This window comes from Bufo gargarizans, chromosome 3, assembly GCF_014858855.1.
Source record: "Bufo gargarizans isolate SCDJY-AF-19 chromosome 3, ASM1485885v1, whole genome shotgun sequence".
NCBI classification, from domain to species: domain Eukaryota; kingdom Metazoa; phylum Chordata; class Amphibia; order Anura; family Bufonidae; genus Bufo; species Bufo gargarizans.
Window position 1 is genome coordinate 465947470 of NC_058082.1, and position 17841 is coordinate 465965310.

Consider the following 17841-nt stretch of genomic DNA (forward strand, 5'->3'; position numbering starts at 1 on the left):
AAAGTCTGTCAGCGCGTCTCGAGTCCTTCTCCTGCAGCGAGGCGAGACAGCGTGCTCTCCTTTTTATCACAATTTATCTTCGGAAATAGGTGTTAAAGTCCTTGATACCAATATTTTAGCATTCATCACGGAAAATGACCCTGTCAGTGCTCTCTAAATCTCAAAGATCTGTCTGACTGTGTTTTAAATTCCATCCCGCAATTCTTCAGAAGCCAGATGGGAAATTATTGGTGCCTATGAATATAAAGTCCCTTATGAATTGCTTTTACCTCTTAATGGCCTGTGGTTGGAAGTTGGGATGCCTCATTTATTTTATGGTCAGCGCTAAACCTTAGTAATCACTGCTTTGATTGACATTTATGGTAGCGTTCTTTTATACTGAAGTTTTATTCAGAAGGCTACTCTAAAATATACGTTTTGCTGACCAGTAGACTGTTATCTTCCCAAGCCTCCAGCAGTGACAATATTATAGGAGAGATTTATCAAAGAACGGCATTTTATACCTGTCTTTGAAGTCTCCTCCGCTGCTGGAGGATGCGCCTAAATTATGACTAGGTGCACTTCTCGGCATAAATTAGGCACATCCACCAGCAGTCTGTGCGCCAGCATGAAATCTACAGAAGCTTGGAACTGCCGTAGTTTTCTATTTGCGCCAAGAAACGGGTGCAAATGAAGATAAATGTGTCAGACCCTCTGGCACTCCTCCCCCCCCCTTTCAAAACACAGTGTCGGCAGCGTACAGACGCAGCCGTTTTTTTTTTAGATGCCACCTATATGTGGCGCTATGGTTTAGTCAACTGCAACTATGCAGTAGATGACCTCTGCAAATGGCAAGTTAGTAGTTATAGCTTAGGCTACTTTCACACCAGCGTTTTTGCTGGATCCATTATGGATCAGCAAAAACGGTTCCATCATAATACATCTGTCTGCATCCGTTCTGAACAGATCCGGTTGTATTTTCTCTAAAATAGCCATGAATGATCCATCTCTAAAACCATTGTAAGTCAATGAGGGACGGATCAGTTTTCTTTTGTGTCCGAGAAAACAGATCTGCCATTATTGACTTACATGTGTCATGACTAGTCCGGCTTGCTCCGCACTGCGGTCAGAAAAACGCTGCTTGCAGCATTATCCTGTCCGTGATGGGGACGCAATCAAACATAACGGAATGCATTCTGGTGCATTCCGTTTTGTTAATTTCAGTTTTGTCCCCATTGACAATGAATGGGGACAAAACGGAAGCGTTTTCCCCCGCTATTGAAATCCTATGACTGATCTCAATAGCAGAAAGGGAAAGCGCAAGTGTGAAAGTAGCGTTAGCAGCAAGAAGACTGTGTCGGGCTGTGTTCACATGCGCGTTCATCAACTCTGTTTTTCTGCTCTGGCATAGTAACAGAACCATGAAATGGATAGCTGATACAGTAGTTTCCACAGCAGAGGAGAAAGGACTTTTCCTATAGATATGACTTTAGTAATTCCGGATTTTGTGTCGCAGCCATGCATAAACAATCTGGACAGAATTGCTGAGAGCAGTTTTGTCAGATGTTACATTAATGAAGAGACGGCAAGTCTCCGTGGGATTGAGCGCTGAAGTTATTCCCAACACGTCCATAAGATTTAGCGTCGAACAGTATAGCTGAATCACAGCCTTTAACCACAGAGAACAGTCATGTTTAAGTAGATCGTAACTATGAAACACTCTCCTAAATTGAATGAATTATACGTAGTAACAATAAAGTGCTGGATTTTTAGGAAGTCGAATGGTGTTTGTCAGCAGTTTGTAATATCTTTGGCACACATGTTGTATGTACCTGTAGAGTCCTGTAGAATACACATGGCCCACACAGCCCTGGCTGACATTTTTCTCCCCCCCCCCCCCCCCCCTTCCCTCCCCACAATCGACAATATAGTTTTGTGAAGCGGATAATAAAACAATCATAATTATATAAATAATTGCTTGAGTTTGCCACCATTGTGAATGATGACTTGTGCTTTATCAGATTTCCTATTACATGGCACAGTTATTTGTATTTTCTTCAATTATAGTGCTTTACTGCAACCTTAAAGCAGAGTGAGGGCCAGTTCATCGAAATGAATATACTACCTTCATAGTACATTATGTCAGTGTTTCCCAACCAGTGTGCCTCCAGCTGTTGCAAAACTACAACTCCCAGCATGCCCGCACAGCCAAAGGCTGTCCAGGCATGCTGGGAGTTGTAGTTTTGCAACAGCTGGAGGCACACTGGTTGGGAAACACTGCATTATGTGATGGAACTTTTTTCTCCGTACAGATTGCATATGAATGAGTGAGAAAACCGTTTTGTGCCACTGGCACAGGGGTATAGTACGAGCCCAAACCAGTGCATGGTACTGTATTATCGATTTGTGCTAAAGTATGTGAGCATAAGTCCCAAAATACAAAAATGACTACAGTCCCTTGCAATGGCAAAAGGAGAGATGGAGGGAATTATGTGATTTTACAACACATGTAATCCATTTTATGAGCAGAATTTTCAAGCATCACATTTAAAGAGGATCTGTCACCACAAAATGCAGTACAATCTAAAAGCACCAAGTTATAGAGCATAAGCCGAGTGGATTGATATACAGTATATAGTTTTGTGGCAAAGGATTCGGTAAAATTTGTAATTTTATACTTTTATATCTTTGCTTTTTTCACTTCCTATCAGTACAGGAGGGAGGAGTCATCAGTGACTGACAGCTATCTCTGTGTGCACACTTATACACACTGCTATCAATCACTGATAACACCTCCCTCCTGTACCGATAGTTGTTAGAAAGAGCAAAGATAAAAATGCAAAAAATTACAGGTTTTACTGAATCTTTTCTCTCTAAACTATATATCAGTCTGCTCAGCTCCTCCTGCTCTATATCATATTGCACTGCATTTTGTGGTGACAGGTTCTCTTTAACCCCCTCCTGTCCACCCATAGACTAAAAACGTCCGGGAGGTGGTTCTCGATCTCTGAATGGACGTTCCTGAACGTCCATTCAGAGACTGCACGCTAATCGTGCAGCTGCAGATCGAGTTGCCTACTGTCAGTGACAGCAGGGCAACCCTTAGAGAAGGCAGGGACAGTTCCCAGGTGTCCCTGCCTTCTAGATCGCTGTATATGTCATGTGACCACCGGGGTCAGAGAGTGAAGGAGCTGTCGGGTCTTTCACAGACCTCGATCAGCCCTGCACTGTACATCCTCTCTGGGGGGTGTATTTCTCTGGTAACTGGGGCTACTATGTCAGCCCCAGTTACAGGAGAAATCAATAGTGGGGGAAAAAAAAAGGTGAAGTAAAATGTCCCCCAGAGGTCTTGTATGACCTTATGGGGGACGAGAAGTGTAAAATAAAAAATAAATAAAATAAAGTGTTAAAATAAAAAATTCCCCAAGTAAGGAATTATATATATATATTTTTTTTTAATAGAAAAAAATAAAATAAAATAGACATATTTGGTATTGTTGCGTCCGTGACGGTCGGCTCTATAAATATATCACATGATCCGCCCAGTCCAAAAAAACACCATAAAAAAAAAATAATAATAATAACTGTCAAAATAAGCCATTTTTGTCACCTTACATCACAAAAAATGCAACACCAAGTGATCAAAATAGCGTTTGTCCCACAAAACTGTACCAATAAAACCATCACCTTGTTTCGCAAAAAATGAGCCCCTACATAAGAAAATCGCTCAAAAAATAAAAACAAACTATAGCTTTCAGAACATGGACACATTAAAACATCATTTTTTTGTTTCAAAAATGCTATTATTTTGTAAAACTTAAATAAGAAAAAGTATACATATTAGGTATCGCCACGTCTGTAATGATCTGCTCTATAAAAATGTCACATGACCTAACCCCTCAGGTGAACGCTGTAAAAATAAATAAAAACTGTGCTAAAACAACCAATTTTTTGGTCACCTTGCCCCATAAAGTGTTAAATTGGATGATCAAAAAATCGTATGTACCCCAAAATAGTACCAATAAACCTGGCACCTTATCCCCTAGTTTCCAAAATGGGGTCACTTTTTGGAAGTTTCTACTGTAAGGGTTGCATCAGGGGGGCTTCAAATGGGCCAAGGCATCTAAAACCAGTTCAGCAAAATCTGCCTTCCCAGAATTATGTGGCGCTTTTTTTCTTCTGCTCCCTGCCGTGTGCCCTTACATCAATTTACGACCACATGTGGGGTGTTTCTGTAAACCGCAGAATCAGGGTAATAAATATTGAGTTTTGTTTGGCTGTTAACCCTCAATGTGTTTAAGAAAAAAATGGATTAAAATGGAAAATCTGCGAAAAAAGTTAAATTTAAAAATGTGATCTCCATTTTCCTTTAATTCTTGTGGAACGCCTAAAGGGTTAACAAAGTTTGTAAAATCAGTTTTAAGTAACTTGAGGGGTGTAGTTTCTACAATGGGGTCATTTATGGGGGTATCCACTATGTAAGCCCCACAAAGTGACTTCAGACCTGAACTGGTCCTTTTAAAAAGTGGGTTTTGGCAATTTTCATAAAAATCTTAAGAATGGCTTCTAAAATTCTAAGCCTTCTAACGTCCTAAAAAAATGAAATGACATTTCCAAAATGATGCCAACATAAAGTAGACATATGGGGAATGTTAAGTAATATGTTATGAGGTATCACTTTCTGTTTAAAAAGCAAAGAAATAGAAATTTTGAAAATTGTGAATTTTTCAATTTTTTTTGTAAATTTGGGATTTTTTCATAAATAAAGGTGAAATATATTAACTCAAATTTATGACTGTCATGAAGTACAATGTGTCACGAGAAAAAAAACTTTGAATTGCTTGGATAAGTAAGTGTTCCAAAGTTATTACCACATAAAATGTCAGATTAGCAAAATTAGTCCTGGTCAGGAAGGGGGCAAATGGCCCGGATGTGAAATGGTTAACTAGTATTCATCTTGTACTGCACTTCACAGGGCTCGAGGGAGGCGCCTATTTAAAAAATTGGGCACACAGATAAATTTTGGTCAAACTTGATGATTTCAGAGACAACAGCTGACCATCTATATGGAGGGATGTTGGAGGGAAAGAAGGATTGTGCTGTTGGATCCCTTTGTTCTCTCCCCTCTCTATTCAGAACACATGCAGTCTTGGTTGAGCTAAGCTTGCATGTGCATGGTGGGTGTGGGACGAAAGCATATGGCCAGCTTTACTACTATATAATATATTTTTAATTTATTTACTTATACTGTATAAACCAATAAAGTTCTAACTATCTTAAAAACCTGTTAAAGAGAGAAAAAAAACTAGTTTACGAGCTGTAATTGGTGACTGTGAAGGAAGTACAGGAACAATGTCTCCACTGAGGATCTTTATCTCATCCTACAATGAGGGCTGTAATTTTACCTTGTAGTCTGACCTAGACTGAATTTTCAAAAGCACCAAGAAACCAGACTAAAATGTTTTACTGCAAAATGATGTGTTTTTACTATCTCGAGCATTAAGTATTGATTCCTCCCTTCAAGTGCCTTTTTAAAATAGGACTGAGAATCACCCCTGCTGACTCTTCTGCTTTATTATTATTTTTTTTATCCCCTTTACTGCCATTTCATCAAGAAAATCAGGCTGGCAATTAGAGGCAGAGCTGCCTGGAGGACTGGAGAAATGAGATTGCGGATAAGAGGGGATGGAGCAGTTTGTTACCCTGATTAATGGGGTTTTGTTAGCCGGTCTCATTCCTTGTGCTTGCACTTCTTTGCACATGAAAAATAAGTCGCAAACTACTGTTTGACAGGGTTAGACAGGAGAACTGCTTTCTGGGTAATGAACTTGGTTTTAATCGCAGGTAAGGACCCTTGCGAGGACTGACGAGGCCAGAGGTCTTTTGTGGTTACTGGAAGAAGAAGCATTGCAGCCTGGTGGCAATGAGAACAGCCTTTTGGAACGACTGTTTACTTACTATGGACCTCAGGAAGGAGAAGAGAGTGGTAATAAAATTTGTCTCATCTTCTTGTTTCTTAACATTTATGAATGAGGCTGCAACAGTCATACTATACCACAATTGTATGTATTTTAGCAGTTTTTTATTTTTTCTGTTTCTTTTGATTATATGAGGGGCACAAACAATAATCTTCTCTTACCATTCAGAAATGGTTGTGACGCTTCTGCTGGTGGAACTGATATTCTTATGTGTTATTTAGTACTTTAAACTGAAGGTTGTGAATAACCCTATATTACACAAAGTGCTGTACTGATCGAAGGGTCTTAAAGGGCATCTGGCAGCAGATTTTTCCCTATGAAACTGGTTGATCTGCTGAATGTGCGGTTGGCAGTTGAAGGCATCTGTGTTGGTCCCATGTTCATATGTGCCCGCATTACTGAGAAAAATTATGTTTTACTATATGCAAATGAGCCTCTAAGAGCAACAGGGGTGTTGCTCTTACACCTAGGCACTCAGCACCCTCTCTACTTTGACAGGGCCAGGCCAGTTTTCTCATCAATGCAGGAAAGAAATGGATGCAAATGAGCTTTTAACAAGCTCTGCCTCTAATGCTACCAAAAGTAAGGCAGCTATCCTATAAGTCAATTATGATTTAGATAATAAATAAGCCAGCATCTCATCTGCAGGCGGCTGTTTCTGGGTGAATGCCCCTCATTAGTGCAGAGCAAAGAATACAGCTGTCTGCAGTTGAGGTGCTGGCTTATTTATTATCCAAGTTATGTCTCAAGGCCTAGTTAAAGGGTCGAACATTGACTTAGGATAGCGGCCTTACATCTGGTGGCATTAGAGGCACAGCTTGTTAAGAGCTCATTTGCATCCCTTTCTTCCCAGAATTCCAGAGGAGCATGTATGGCCAATAAGTCTCCTCACGCCGATTGAGGTGCTCTCCCCCATGGAGAGATAGTACCCCAAAAATCTCAGCAATACAGTCACATATGAACATGGGACCAAAACAGATGCCTTCGGCTGCAAGAGCACATTCTACAGGTCAACCGGTTTAATAGATGTAAATCTGTTGGCAGATGCCCTTTAAAACAATAAGCTGATCACAGTGAATTTTAAGTGTTCAATTCCTCTGCAGCGCCACCACAGGGGAAATTGAGCATTACACAGTTCAGTTGGCTTTTTGTGTAATGTAAGGTCCTCCAGAATGTGAGACACTCTTTTTAGCTACAATTCACTGTGGCTAAAAGTTGAAAGTCCCGAACAGGGGAGCCACCCCACTTTGTGACAATTGTTTTCTAAAATGGACATGTTCTTTAAAAGAGGTTAACTCACTAAAGACATTGACATTATATCACAAGTATATACCATCCATCAATTTCTAATTGATGACGATCTGAGCTCTGTTACTCCCACCGATAACTAGCGAAGAAAGCCTCTGCTTTGCTTTTTTTTTCAGAGGCTGCATGGTCAGCCTGTTATAGTCGATGTTTGACCATGTGGCCTCCAAAGAAGCTAATATAACATTAGTCTTTCATGAGGTAACCTAATGCCACCTGCAGTCCTTCTCATTAACACATGGACCTTGAATGTGTCATTTAGTTGCCCTGGGTATTCTTACGAAGCATAGGGTTAGATTATTGGATGACAAGAAGAGAGCATTTCACCTTTTATTCTAAATGTCAGTACTACAGTCAGTACTGTATAATAATGCCATTTCCTGAACTGAACAGTGTTTTCTGAAGAAAATAAAAACAAAAAAACTACATACATTAGTGTTAAGGTACTTTCACACTAGCGTTTTTCTTTTCCGGTGCCGCGTTCAGTCCTAGGGGCTCAAATCCGGAAAAGAACTGATCAGTTATCCTATTGCATTCTGAATGTAGAGCAATCCGTTCAGGATGTCTTCAGTTCACTCTTTTTTTTTTTACTGATGGCTTTTCAGAAAACCGTAGCATGTTGTATTTTTACCTCCGGCCAAAAATCCGGAAAACTTTGACTAAACGCCGGATCCGTCATTTTTCCCATAGACTTGCATTAATGCCGGATCCGGCGCCGTGTGTTCCGTCAAACCGGATCCGGCTTTTGCATGTTAAACCCGAAAAATGTGGAAAAAAGTTAAAGTCCATAAATGGCGGATCCGTTTTTTTCCAATGCATTTTTTCATTCTGATCAGAATCCTGATCAGGATTCAAATGTTATCCGTTTTCACACGTTTTTCCGGATCCGGCGGGCTGTTCCGGCGACGGAATTGCCCGCAGGATTCAAACAACGCTAGTGTGAAAGTACCCTTACAAAAAAAATAGCAGTCCAACATCAACATAAATCAGTTTTTGGTAGTGATATTTCTACATAGCAAATAATTTACCTGTAAGAGTAGTAGAGTAACAAAAAAAACAGGTTGAAAAATGAGGACGTGCAAACCGCTGATTCCGAGTAAGGGTACGTTCACATCTGTGGCAGTGCATCCAGCAGGCTGTTCTAGCAGCCTTCCTGATTTTGCCGGATCCAGCATTGTTGAATCTACACTTCTCCACCATATCCCCAATGACTATAAAGGGGACTGGTGGGGATCTGGCCAATCTACGATATAACTGCCATGTTTTGGCCCTGCAAAAACCATTGCATGCAACAGTTTTTGTCCACCCAACAGCCAGCATTTGTGCTGGATCGGGCATCCGGACATGTGAACATAGCCTAATTGAATCATTAATTGAAAGGGGCTTGATCAAAATAATAGCAGTGAAGAATTACATTGGCATCAATTTTGGCTCTTATTTAAGGAAGGAGGTTGTGAAATGCTGCAGATGTTGGTTATAGTGTATTTCCTTCTGAAATATTGGGGAAAAAGGGTTGTTCCAGACAATGTTCTGATGAAAAAGATAAATTGTTTGGAGCAAGTTGTAGGCTGCAAAGCAGTGTAAGAAGACCATCCTGCTTCAAGTCTAGTCTTTCTTACGAAAGTTAATGGATATTTATTATATGAGGACAGGTAGCAATTTGTTCTAATTCTGTATTTGATATTGGATAAAATATAATGTCGGGCAAAATCTGAAATTAATCTTTGTCTCCAGGTAAGATTTTGTCAGGTGGAAGATCCTGCCATGCAAAAATCTTGGAGATACTCAACTTTCCTTGTTCTGTCTGCGGGTTTTTGTTCACCTGAACTGTAGGTTAATTATTGGGTCATGAAATTACTTCTGCTTTGTCCCACTTACACGATTATACTTTTATCTATTCTCAGGTAAGAAACCATTACTGCGAAGCAATAAAGAACATCACTTCATGCTGGGGCACTCCTATGGCACGAACTGGGTGGAATATGATGCAACCGGATGGTTAAACTATGTCAAACAAAACCCAGCCTCTCAAAATGCTGCTAGTTTGCTGCAAGATTCCCAGAAGTAAGACAAGTCAAATTTTCTTCATTTTTCTCTTTCTACCTCACTGAGGTGGATGCATATGCTCAGTTCTATCTTTTAACTGCCTCCTGAGCTGTAATGAGGAGGGAGCTGCAGCAGAAAGGACAAGCCCTTTTTGTTGCCAGCTTGATATACATATTGTAGAGCATATGACTCAATGAATGGGGAGATATCTGGATCCATGTGAGGTACAGGGCTGGTTCTAGCGTTGTTAGAAAGAGATTGTTATTTACTAAATGATATTGGATTTTCATTTTTTACATTAATCGTGGGATAACCCTCTTAAGGAAAGGATATATGTTCAGAGGACAGGCTCAGTTAGCTTCGGCTTTTTATATAAAAAGTCGATAGTAACTGGTAGTCCAACTGATCCCATTGTGTGCAGCAGAACTCATTTGTGACCGTCACAAGCGTCCTTAAAAGTTGCCAATCCTAGCCCCAAAAATTATTTTATATGTTCCTTCTACCATCACCTTTCTATTTCTAGAGTTCTTGGTGTACCTCCACTTCTATGTTTTCTGTAAAGATTCTAGAAGATGGCCGATTGTAAGCTGGGACCATCATTGATCACTTGAGCAAACGGGTGATTGGTGTTCTTCCAAACATACACATCACCACAAATTTGATTTATATATATTCATATATATGAACATCATATCTTAAGCCTCACCCTTTTCCTCATTACACAACACCCCCCTGACGAACTGTGCGCTATGGATTTTTCTACAGGTAGGTGTCTCAAATCGTGAGTTGCAACAAAATTTGTCACAGTTTAGGGCATTTCTAGCACAATGTCTAGGTGTACGCACATTAGTAAAAGTGGGCTGATTGGCTCAGAATTTAAGAGGTTAAAAATGAACATCATATAATACATTACAATCTCTTTCTAACAAAGCAAGGACCAGCCCTGTACCTCACATGGTTCCAGAGATCTCCTCACTTATTGCTCTGCTAGATTTATATCAAGCTGACAGCTCAAGGGGAGTGTCTTTTCTGCTGCAGCTCAGGGGGACGTGTCCATGATCTCCCTATCACAGCTCAGGAGGAAGTTGAAAGATAAAACTGAGCATGTGCGGCCATCTCAGTGAGCAGGACAAAGAAATAAGAATAAGAAAAAAGAGCAGGTGGCTCTATACAGATACATTTTATTGAATAACTCAGTGACTATGCAAAATTTTTAATTACATGCAATTACAAAAGTATTCGGATCCAGATGTTGGTTTGAAAACTGTAGAATATTTGTCGTGGGACAACCCTTTTAATATAACTTCATAAATCTACATGCCATATGAGAAAAAAAAACTTGTGTGTCCTCCGTATTAAATCCCAGGCAAAGGAACTGTATTCCTGATCTGTACAACATGCACCCATCATATTGCAGTGTGCACAAAGCCTTAGTTCAAATAAAATGTGGTGAGAGTGTTTGTAAAAACAAGTAAGAAAAGTTTTTTTCGGCTATCATTTTTCATTTTCACTTTGTCACTTCCAAGCTTACGTGTGATGGTTTCCCTGGGAGTGCAGCTCTTTCTGTACATATTGATGAACACTCCAGTGAATGTGCAGCATTATTACTTCTGAGATATTTTGATATATTTTATCCTTGTTTAGTGATCTTTTATTAATATAAATGAAAATTGTCTTTGAAACGCACATACAGCTTAAAATCCTTTTTTTACTCAACCACAGGAAAATAATTAGCAGCTTATTTGCTGGCAGAGCGGGCACAGCGACAGTCTTGTCGGGTTCAGTAGCTGGCCTGGAGGGGGGGTCCCAGCTGGCCCTCCGCAGAGCAACCAGCATGCGAAAGACATTTACGACTGGCGTGGCAGCTGTGAAGAAGAAGTCACTGTGTATTCAAATTAAACTTCAAGTAGTAAGTGGAGATTCTGAGATGTCTGTGTGTGTGTGTGTGTGTGTGTGTGTGTGTATATATATATATATATATATATATGTATGTATTATACAACTCCTAGAGGAATGCTTGCTATTTGTATCTGTCATTCATGGACTCAAGTGATTCATCAATGTTTGGATTCAAACCCCTTTAGAATATATTAACACATGTATACCAATACTAATATGGGGCATTTTTTGTGTGTATTAGGCCGCACACCTACGTAGATTTTCGTGACTGTGAAACACCGCCCTGCTGAGTGCAAGAGCACACGGCGTCATTGGTTGCTTTGACGGCGTGCGCTTCGTGCCGCCGCACAGTAATGCACTCATATGATCTATGCGCTCGTGCACTCAGCAGTACGGGTTTTCACGGACCATGGTCCGTGAAAATCCACGTATATGTGTGAATGCGGCCTAAGGCTACTTTCACACCTGCGCTTTCCCTTTCTGCTATTGAGATCCGTCATAGGATCTCAATAGTGGAGCAAAACGCTTCTGTTTTGTCACTATGGGGACAAAACTGAGCTGAATGAAACAGAGTGCACCAGAATGCATTCCGTTTGGTTGTGTCCCCATCGCGGACAGAATAAGGTTGCAAGTGATGTGGTGCGGATCAGTTTTCTTTGACACAAAAGATACATATAGTACAGTATATTGAACCCTGCGCTGATGCTGCGTTCGCATCACCACTAGTAATTTCCAATGTTCTGCTCTGCAGATTATGCCTAGTTTTTCTGTGCAGATTCTTGTTCGGGAAAACAGCAGTGTCATACAGTACCAGCAAAGTGTATGAGATTGGACAACTCTAATGTACACTTTGCTTTTTTTGTTCTATGTGAATTTTTAATCTGCAACATGTAATTTCTTTGTGCGGATTTTACCCTTTTCAATGCAAGGGTGAGATATGAGGCAAAACCACAAGTAACACTTTGTGCGGAAATGCACAGAAATCCACATGGAAATCTGTGCAAATTTTCTGTTGTAGTCTTAGAGGAGAAGAACAATGATGAATAATTTAAAGGGACCCTGTCACCTCCAAAAACCATCCCAAACCATCAGAAGTACCTGAAAGTAGCTCGCAGTGTATTTCTAATGATCATTTTCTTCCTGCATTCGGATGCGGCAAAAGCTCTGAAAAAGTTATTTTATCCTCTGCCCGCTTTATTTTCTAGTCAGCCTTGAAGTCAAGGCGGCAGCAGTCTCCTTGCTTCAAGTCAAGGTAATCGCACCCCCTTCCCTGCCCCTTCACCTGTGACTGACAGCTGGCTGTTTGGCAAAGCCAGCCGAACTCTCCTGCATAAGCGTTGTCAGTCACGGGCAAAAGAGCAGGGAAGGGGGTTCAGTTACCTTGACTTGAAGCAAGGAGACCGCTGCCCCCTTGACTTCAAGGCTGACTAGAAAATAGCGCAGGCAGAGGATAAAAGAACGTTTTCAGAGCTTTTGCCACATCTGACTGCTGAAAGAAAATGGTCATTAGAAACACACTGTGGGCTATTCTCAGGTACTGCTGGTGGTTTGGGATGTTTTTTGGGGGCGACAGGTTCCCTGTAAGTGCCAGCATTTAAGTTAATTGAATGGCGCAAAAGATCTCCTTGACGATAAAGGTGTCTGTTCATTTTCCATTTGGATTGCTGATCATTTTTTACCAGACAGAAAAGTCATGCATTTAGGCTGGAGGGCCGCAGTTTGAGGATGCCTGTTATAGAGTTTCAGATGGCTAACACACAGTCACTAAGGCCTCTTTCACACAAGCGTGTCCAGATTAGGTCCGGATGCGTCCCGGCGCATTGCGGCAAACCCGTGCGAGTAGGTACGCAATTGCAATCAGTTTTGACTGCGATTGCGTTCCGTTGTTCAGTTTTTGCATGCAGTTCTGTTTTCTTGATGGAATCTGCCTCGAACAGAGCCTTTGATGTAGACGTGAACGTGCCCTTGTCTGACGAAAACCAGTTGTTTACCTGACTGAAACACTTAGGCCCCTTTCACACGGGCGAGATTTCAGCGTGGGTGCAATGCATGAGGTGAACGCATTGCACCCACACTGAATCCGGACCCATTAATTTCTATGGGGCTGTGCACATGAGCGGTGATGTTCACGTAACGCAGGCCCCATAGAAATGAATAGGGTTGCGTGAAAATCGCAAGCAAGTGCGGATGCGGTGCGATTTTCATGCACGGTTGCTAGGAGACAATCGGGATGGGGACCCGATCATTATTATTTTCCCTTATAACATGGTTATAAGGGAAAATAATAGCATTCTGAATACAGAATGCATAGTACAATAGGGCTGGAGGGGTTAAAAAATAAAAATAATTTAACTCACCTTAATCCGCGCAGCCGGCATCTCTTCTGTCTTCATCTATCAGGAAAAGGACCTTTGATGATTGTCACTACGCTCATCACATGATCCATCACCATGGTGATTGATCATGTGAATGACCATGTGATGAGCGTAGTGACATCATCAAAGGTCCTTTTCCTCACAGATGAAGACAGAAGAGATGCCGGCTGCGCGAACAAGTGGATTAAGGTGAGTTAAATTATTTTTATTTTTTAACCCCTCCAGCCCTATTGTACTATGCATTCTGTATTCAGAATGCTATTATTTTCCCTTATAACCATGTTATAAGGGGAAATAATACAATCTACACAACCTTGAACCCAAACCTAAACTTCTGTGAAGAAGTTCGGGTCTGGGTACCACATTCAGTTTTTTATCACACGAGTGCAAAACACATTGCACCCACGCAATAAAAACTGAACAGCGGAACGCAATCGCAGTAAAAACTGACTGCAATTGCGTACCTACTCGCACGGGTTTGCCGCAATGCACCGGGACGCATCCGGACCTAATCTGGACACGCTCGTGTGAAAGAGGCCTTAGTGACTGTGTGTTAGCCATCTGAAACTCTATAACTGGCACCCTCAAACTGCGGCCCTCCAGCTGTTGCAAAACTACAACTCCCAGCATGCCCAAACAGCCTACAGGTATCAGCCTACAGCAGGGCATTGTGGGAGTTGGGTTGTCTCGCTTCAGCAAATGGCATATATCATGTAGAGAAAGTTACTACAAGGCACTTACTACTGGCTGGATTCATTTTTCCATCACATTATACACTGCTTGTATCCAGGGGTTATGACCACCCTGCAATCCTGCAGCAGTGGTCGTGCTTGCACATTATAGGAAAAGGTGTTGGATTCTGTGGTAGCCAAGACCATGGTAACATACATAGGCACTCATGCGCAGCAGTTCCCGTTCCGACCACCTCGTATCTTCGCTGCAGCGGTGGTTGTAACCATGGAAACAGGCAGTGTATAATGTGATGGAAAAAGGAATCCAGCCAGAAAAGGAGGAAATATGGACAATCGCAATATATTAGTAAGTGCCGTCTATTAACTTTATCTACATGATAAATGCCATTTGCTGAAGTGAGACAACCCCTTTAAAAAGGCACCTAGAAAGGGTGTGTACCCAACAAATAGCGACACCCGCCTCATTTGAATAACCATATGCATATACAATTGAGAATTGTGCATGATACATATAGATGTCCAGATGCACTGAAAATGTGGCATACGTGACCAGAACTTACTGTGAATAATGTCCATGTAAAGGTCAGGAACATACATCCCTACTGACAAGACCACGACTAGGGTCTGTGCAGGATCAAAGGTGCCGTTTGAGTGTCAGCTCACCTGCGGTTAGGAGGAGGCATGATGTCCCTTTAAGGGGAGGTGATAGAGTGGCCTCTGTAGTAGCTAGGCAGCTAAAGGTCCTGTTTGTGTAGCGGTGTGCATGTCGTGCAGCAAAGACATGAAGTCACTGTAGTAGGCGGTAGTACAATGCCTGATTCTTCTCCCAGGAAAAAAACTACCATCAGAAGTGTCTGGCAGTCCCGTTCACTTCTCTCCCAATCGACTACACATTTACAATATACACACTTGGCCGAAGTGTATGTGTATAAGGAAGTCTGGAGAGATAGCAGATCGTTTGGCCAACAGCTATTGACTATGTATGGCCACCTTTAGAAGAGGCTGTCCTGTCAGACACATGAGTCTTGAGGCTGGGGAGTCAGGAGTGATACAAGATAGGCTCATGAACAGCTTGGCCACGCTGGATGAATATCCTGTACGAATGTGTATATATCTACACATACTGATCTAAAACAGAAAATTACATATTTCTTCTTTTGTTTCCATATTAATTAAAGGAATACTTTTATCTATTTACAATGAAATTTCTTATCCTATTTGTCCATGTTATTATCTGTTAATAATCCTTTTTTTTTTTTTTATTGTTCTCTGTAGGATGCTCTTATTGATACCATTAAGAAGTCCAAAATTCACTTTGTCTACTGCTTTCTGCCTAAAGCTGAGTCATTTACCAGTGGGGCTCGGCTAGTACCAGCTGCACGAGTTGGCTCCAGTGAGTCAGATCTGTCAGGTGAACGTTGTGATGCAGAGCTTATGCAAGTCGACGTCCCTCTGTTGCGAGCTCAGGTCCGAGGGTCCCGCGTTCTGGATGCTCTTCGCATGTATAGACAAGGTAATTGCCTACTGCCGATTGCAAATTGCTATTCTTTTTGTTTGTTATAATGCAACAGGCAGATGGATGCTGGTAGTCACTAGCAGAGTATGGCGTTCTCTACACACGCTTAATACTGGCTCACTACACAACCAAACGGGACCTCCTGCTGTTAAATGTAGAGCGTGCTGAAAACATTGCATTGCCAACTTGCTCTTGGTATTGTTTGCCACTAAAATCACTTCCTAGTTCTTGCTATTTTTCGATCGAGTAGGTACAATAGTCAGATATGATGCTCCTCTTGTTTGGAACTGTAGTGTGTTTATTTGTATTTATTTTTGTATAGGTGACTATGCTACCTCCTACTGTTCATTTTCTAGAGCAGGGATCAGCGACCTCCTGCACTCCAGCTGTTCTAAAACTACAACTCCCAGAATGCTTCAGTCACTTCTATGGGAGTTAGAATGGCAGAAAATGTTGCACTCTCTGAGTTGTAGTTTTACAGCAGCTGGAGTGCCGAAGGTTGCTGTCCCCTGTTCTAAAAAATGTGGCAGAAGCAGACGAGGTGCCAAAAGTATTACCTCGAAAAAATCCTCTGCCACTTCAGGGGTGCCACCCTGATGCTGTAGTGTTTTCTCGTGCTTCTCTGCAGTAATGACATTGTAATGTCAATAGTTATTTTGATATTTTTGCCCGTCTCCTGCTTTTTGCCACATTTTTAAATGTCCCCGACAACCCCCTAAACAGAAAGTTCTAAGTATAGGCAGCAGATTCTCTTTTATTGGGACCTGAGATGTGGCTGTGTGTCTGATTAAATTTGGGCTACAATACCACAATTGCATCCACTTCAGCTGCCGATCAGAGCTATTGAAGTGGGTGCACTTTTTCCACTAAGTGGCTGCAGTTGGGCTATGGTTCATTGTTAATGGTACATCTATAAAATACACTAAAGTTGGCTACTCTAGCGACAGGTTCCTGTTCAACTCTTAGGCCTCTTTCACATGGGCGTCATGGATTTGGGCCAGATAAGATGCAGGTGCGTCGTGGGAAAATGCTTTATTTTTCCGCGCGAGTGCTAAACATTTTAATGCGTTTTGCACGCGCAGGAGAAAAATCGGCATGTTTGGTACCCAGACCCGAACCCGGACTTCTTCACAGAAGTTCGGGTTCGGGTTAGGTGTTCGGTAGATTTTATTTTTTTCCCTTATAACATGGTTATAAGGGGAAATAATAGCATTCTTCATACAAAATGCTTAGTAAAATAGTGATGGAGGGGTTAAAAAATAAAATAAAAATAACTCGCCTTAATCCACTTCTCTTCTTTCTTCTTTGAGGAAAAGGACCTGTGGTAACGTCACTGCGAGCGCAATGACGTCACCACAGGTCCTTTTCCTCCTGGACAGCAAAGAAGACTGGGCTGCACAAACAAGTGGATTAAGGGGAGTTAATTATTTATTTATTTTTATAAAAAATGTAACCCCTCCATCACTATTTTACTAAGCATTCTGTATTAAGGCTACTTTCACACTAGCGTTCGATCGGATGCGTTCTGAACGGATCCGATCAAATTAATGCAGACGGAGGCTCCGTTCAGAACGGATCCGTCTGCATTAAAATGGCAAAAAAAAAGCTAAGTGTGAAAATAGCCTCGGACGGATCCGTCCAGACTTTCAATGTAAAGTCAATGGGGGACGGATCCGCTTGAAGATTGAGCCATATTGTGGCATCTTCAAACGGATCCGTCCCCATTGACTTACATTGTAAGTCTGGACGGATCCGCACGCCTCCGCACGGCCAGGCGGACACCCGAACGCTGCAAGCAGCGTTCAGCTGTCCGCCTGTCCGTGCGGAGGCGAGCGGAGCGGAGGCTGAACGCCGCCAGACTGATGCAGTCTGAGCGAATCCGCTCCATTCAGACTGCATCAGGGCTGGACGGAGGCGTTCGGGTCCGCTCGTGAGCCCCTTCAAACGGAGCTCACGAGCGGACAGCCGAACGCTAGTGTGAAAGCAGCCTAAGAATGCTATTATTTTCCCTTATAACCATGTTATAAGGGAAAATAATAATGATTGGGTCC

At 41.7% G+C, this 17841-nt stretch overlaps 1 protein-coding gene across 21 annotated transcripts in view; it reads left to right on the plus strand.

The window, feature by feature from the left end:
• MYO18A (myosin XVIIIA) overlaps nt 1-17841 on the plus strand; it is a 314632-nt gene that overhangs the window by 172938 nt on the left and 123853 nt on the right. For all 21 annotated transcript variants that reach the window (XM_044283668.1, XM_044283669.1, XM_044283670.1 and 18 more), the window contains 4 exons: nt 5824-5965; nt 9167-9326; nt 11031-11217; nt 15550-15787. In XM_044283668.1, the coding sequence (XP_044139603.1) occupies nt 5824-5965; nt 9167-9326; nt 11031-11217; nt 15550-15787 (727 nt within the window). The remainder of the gene's footprint in view (nt 1-5823; nt 5966-9166; nt 9327-11030; nt 11218-15549; nt 15788-17841) is intronic.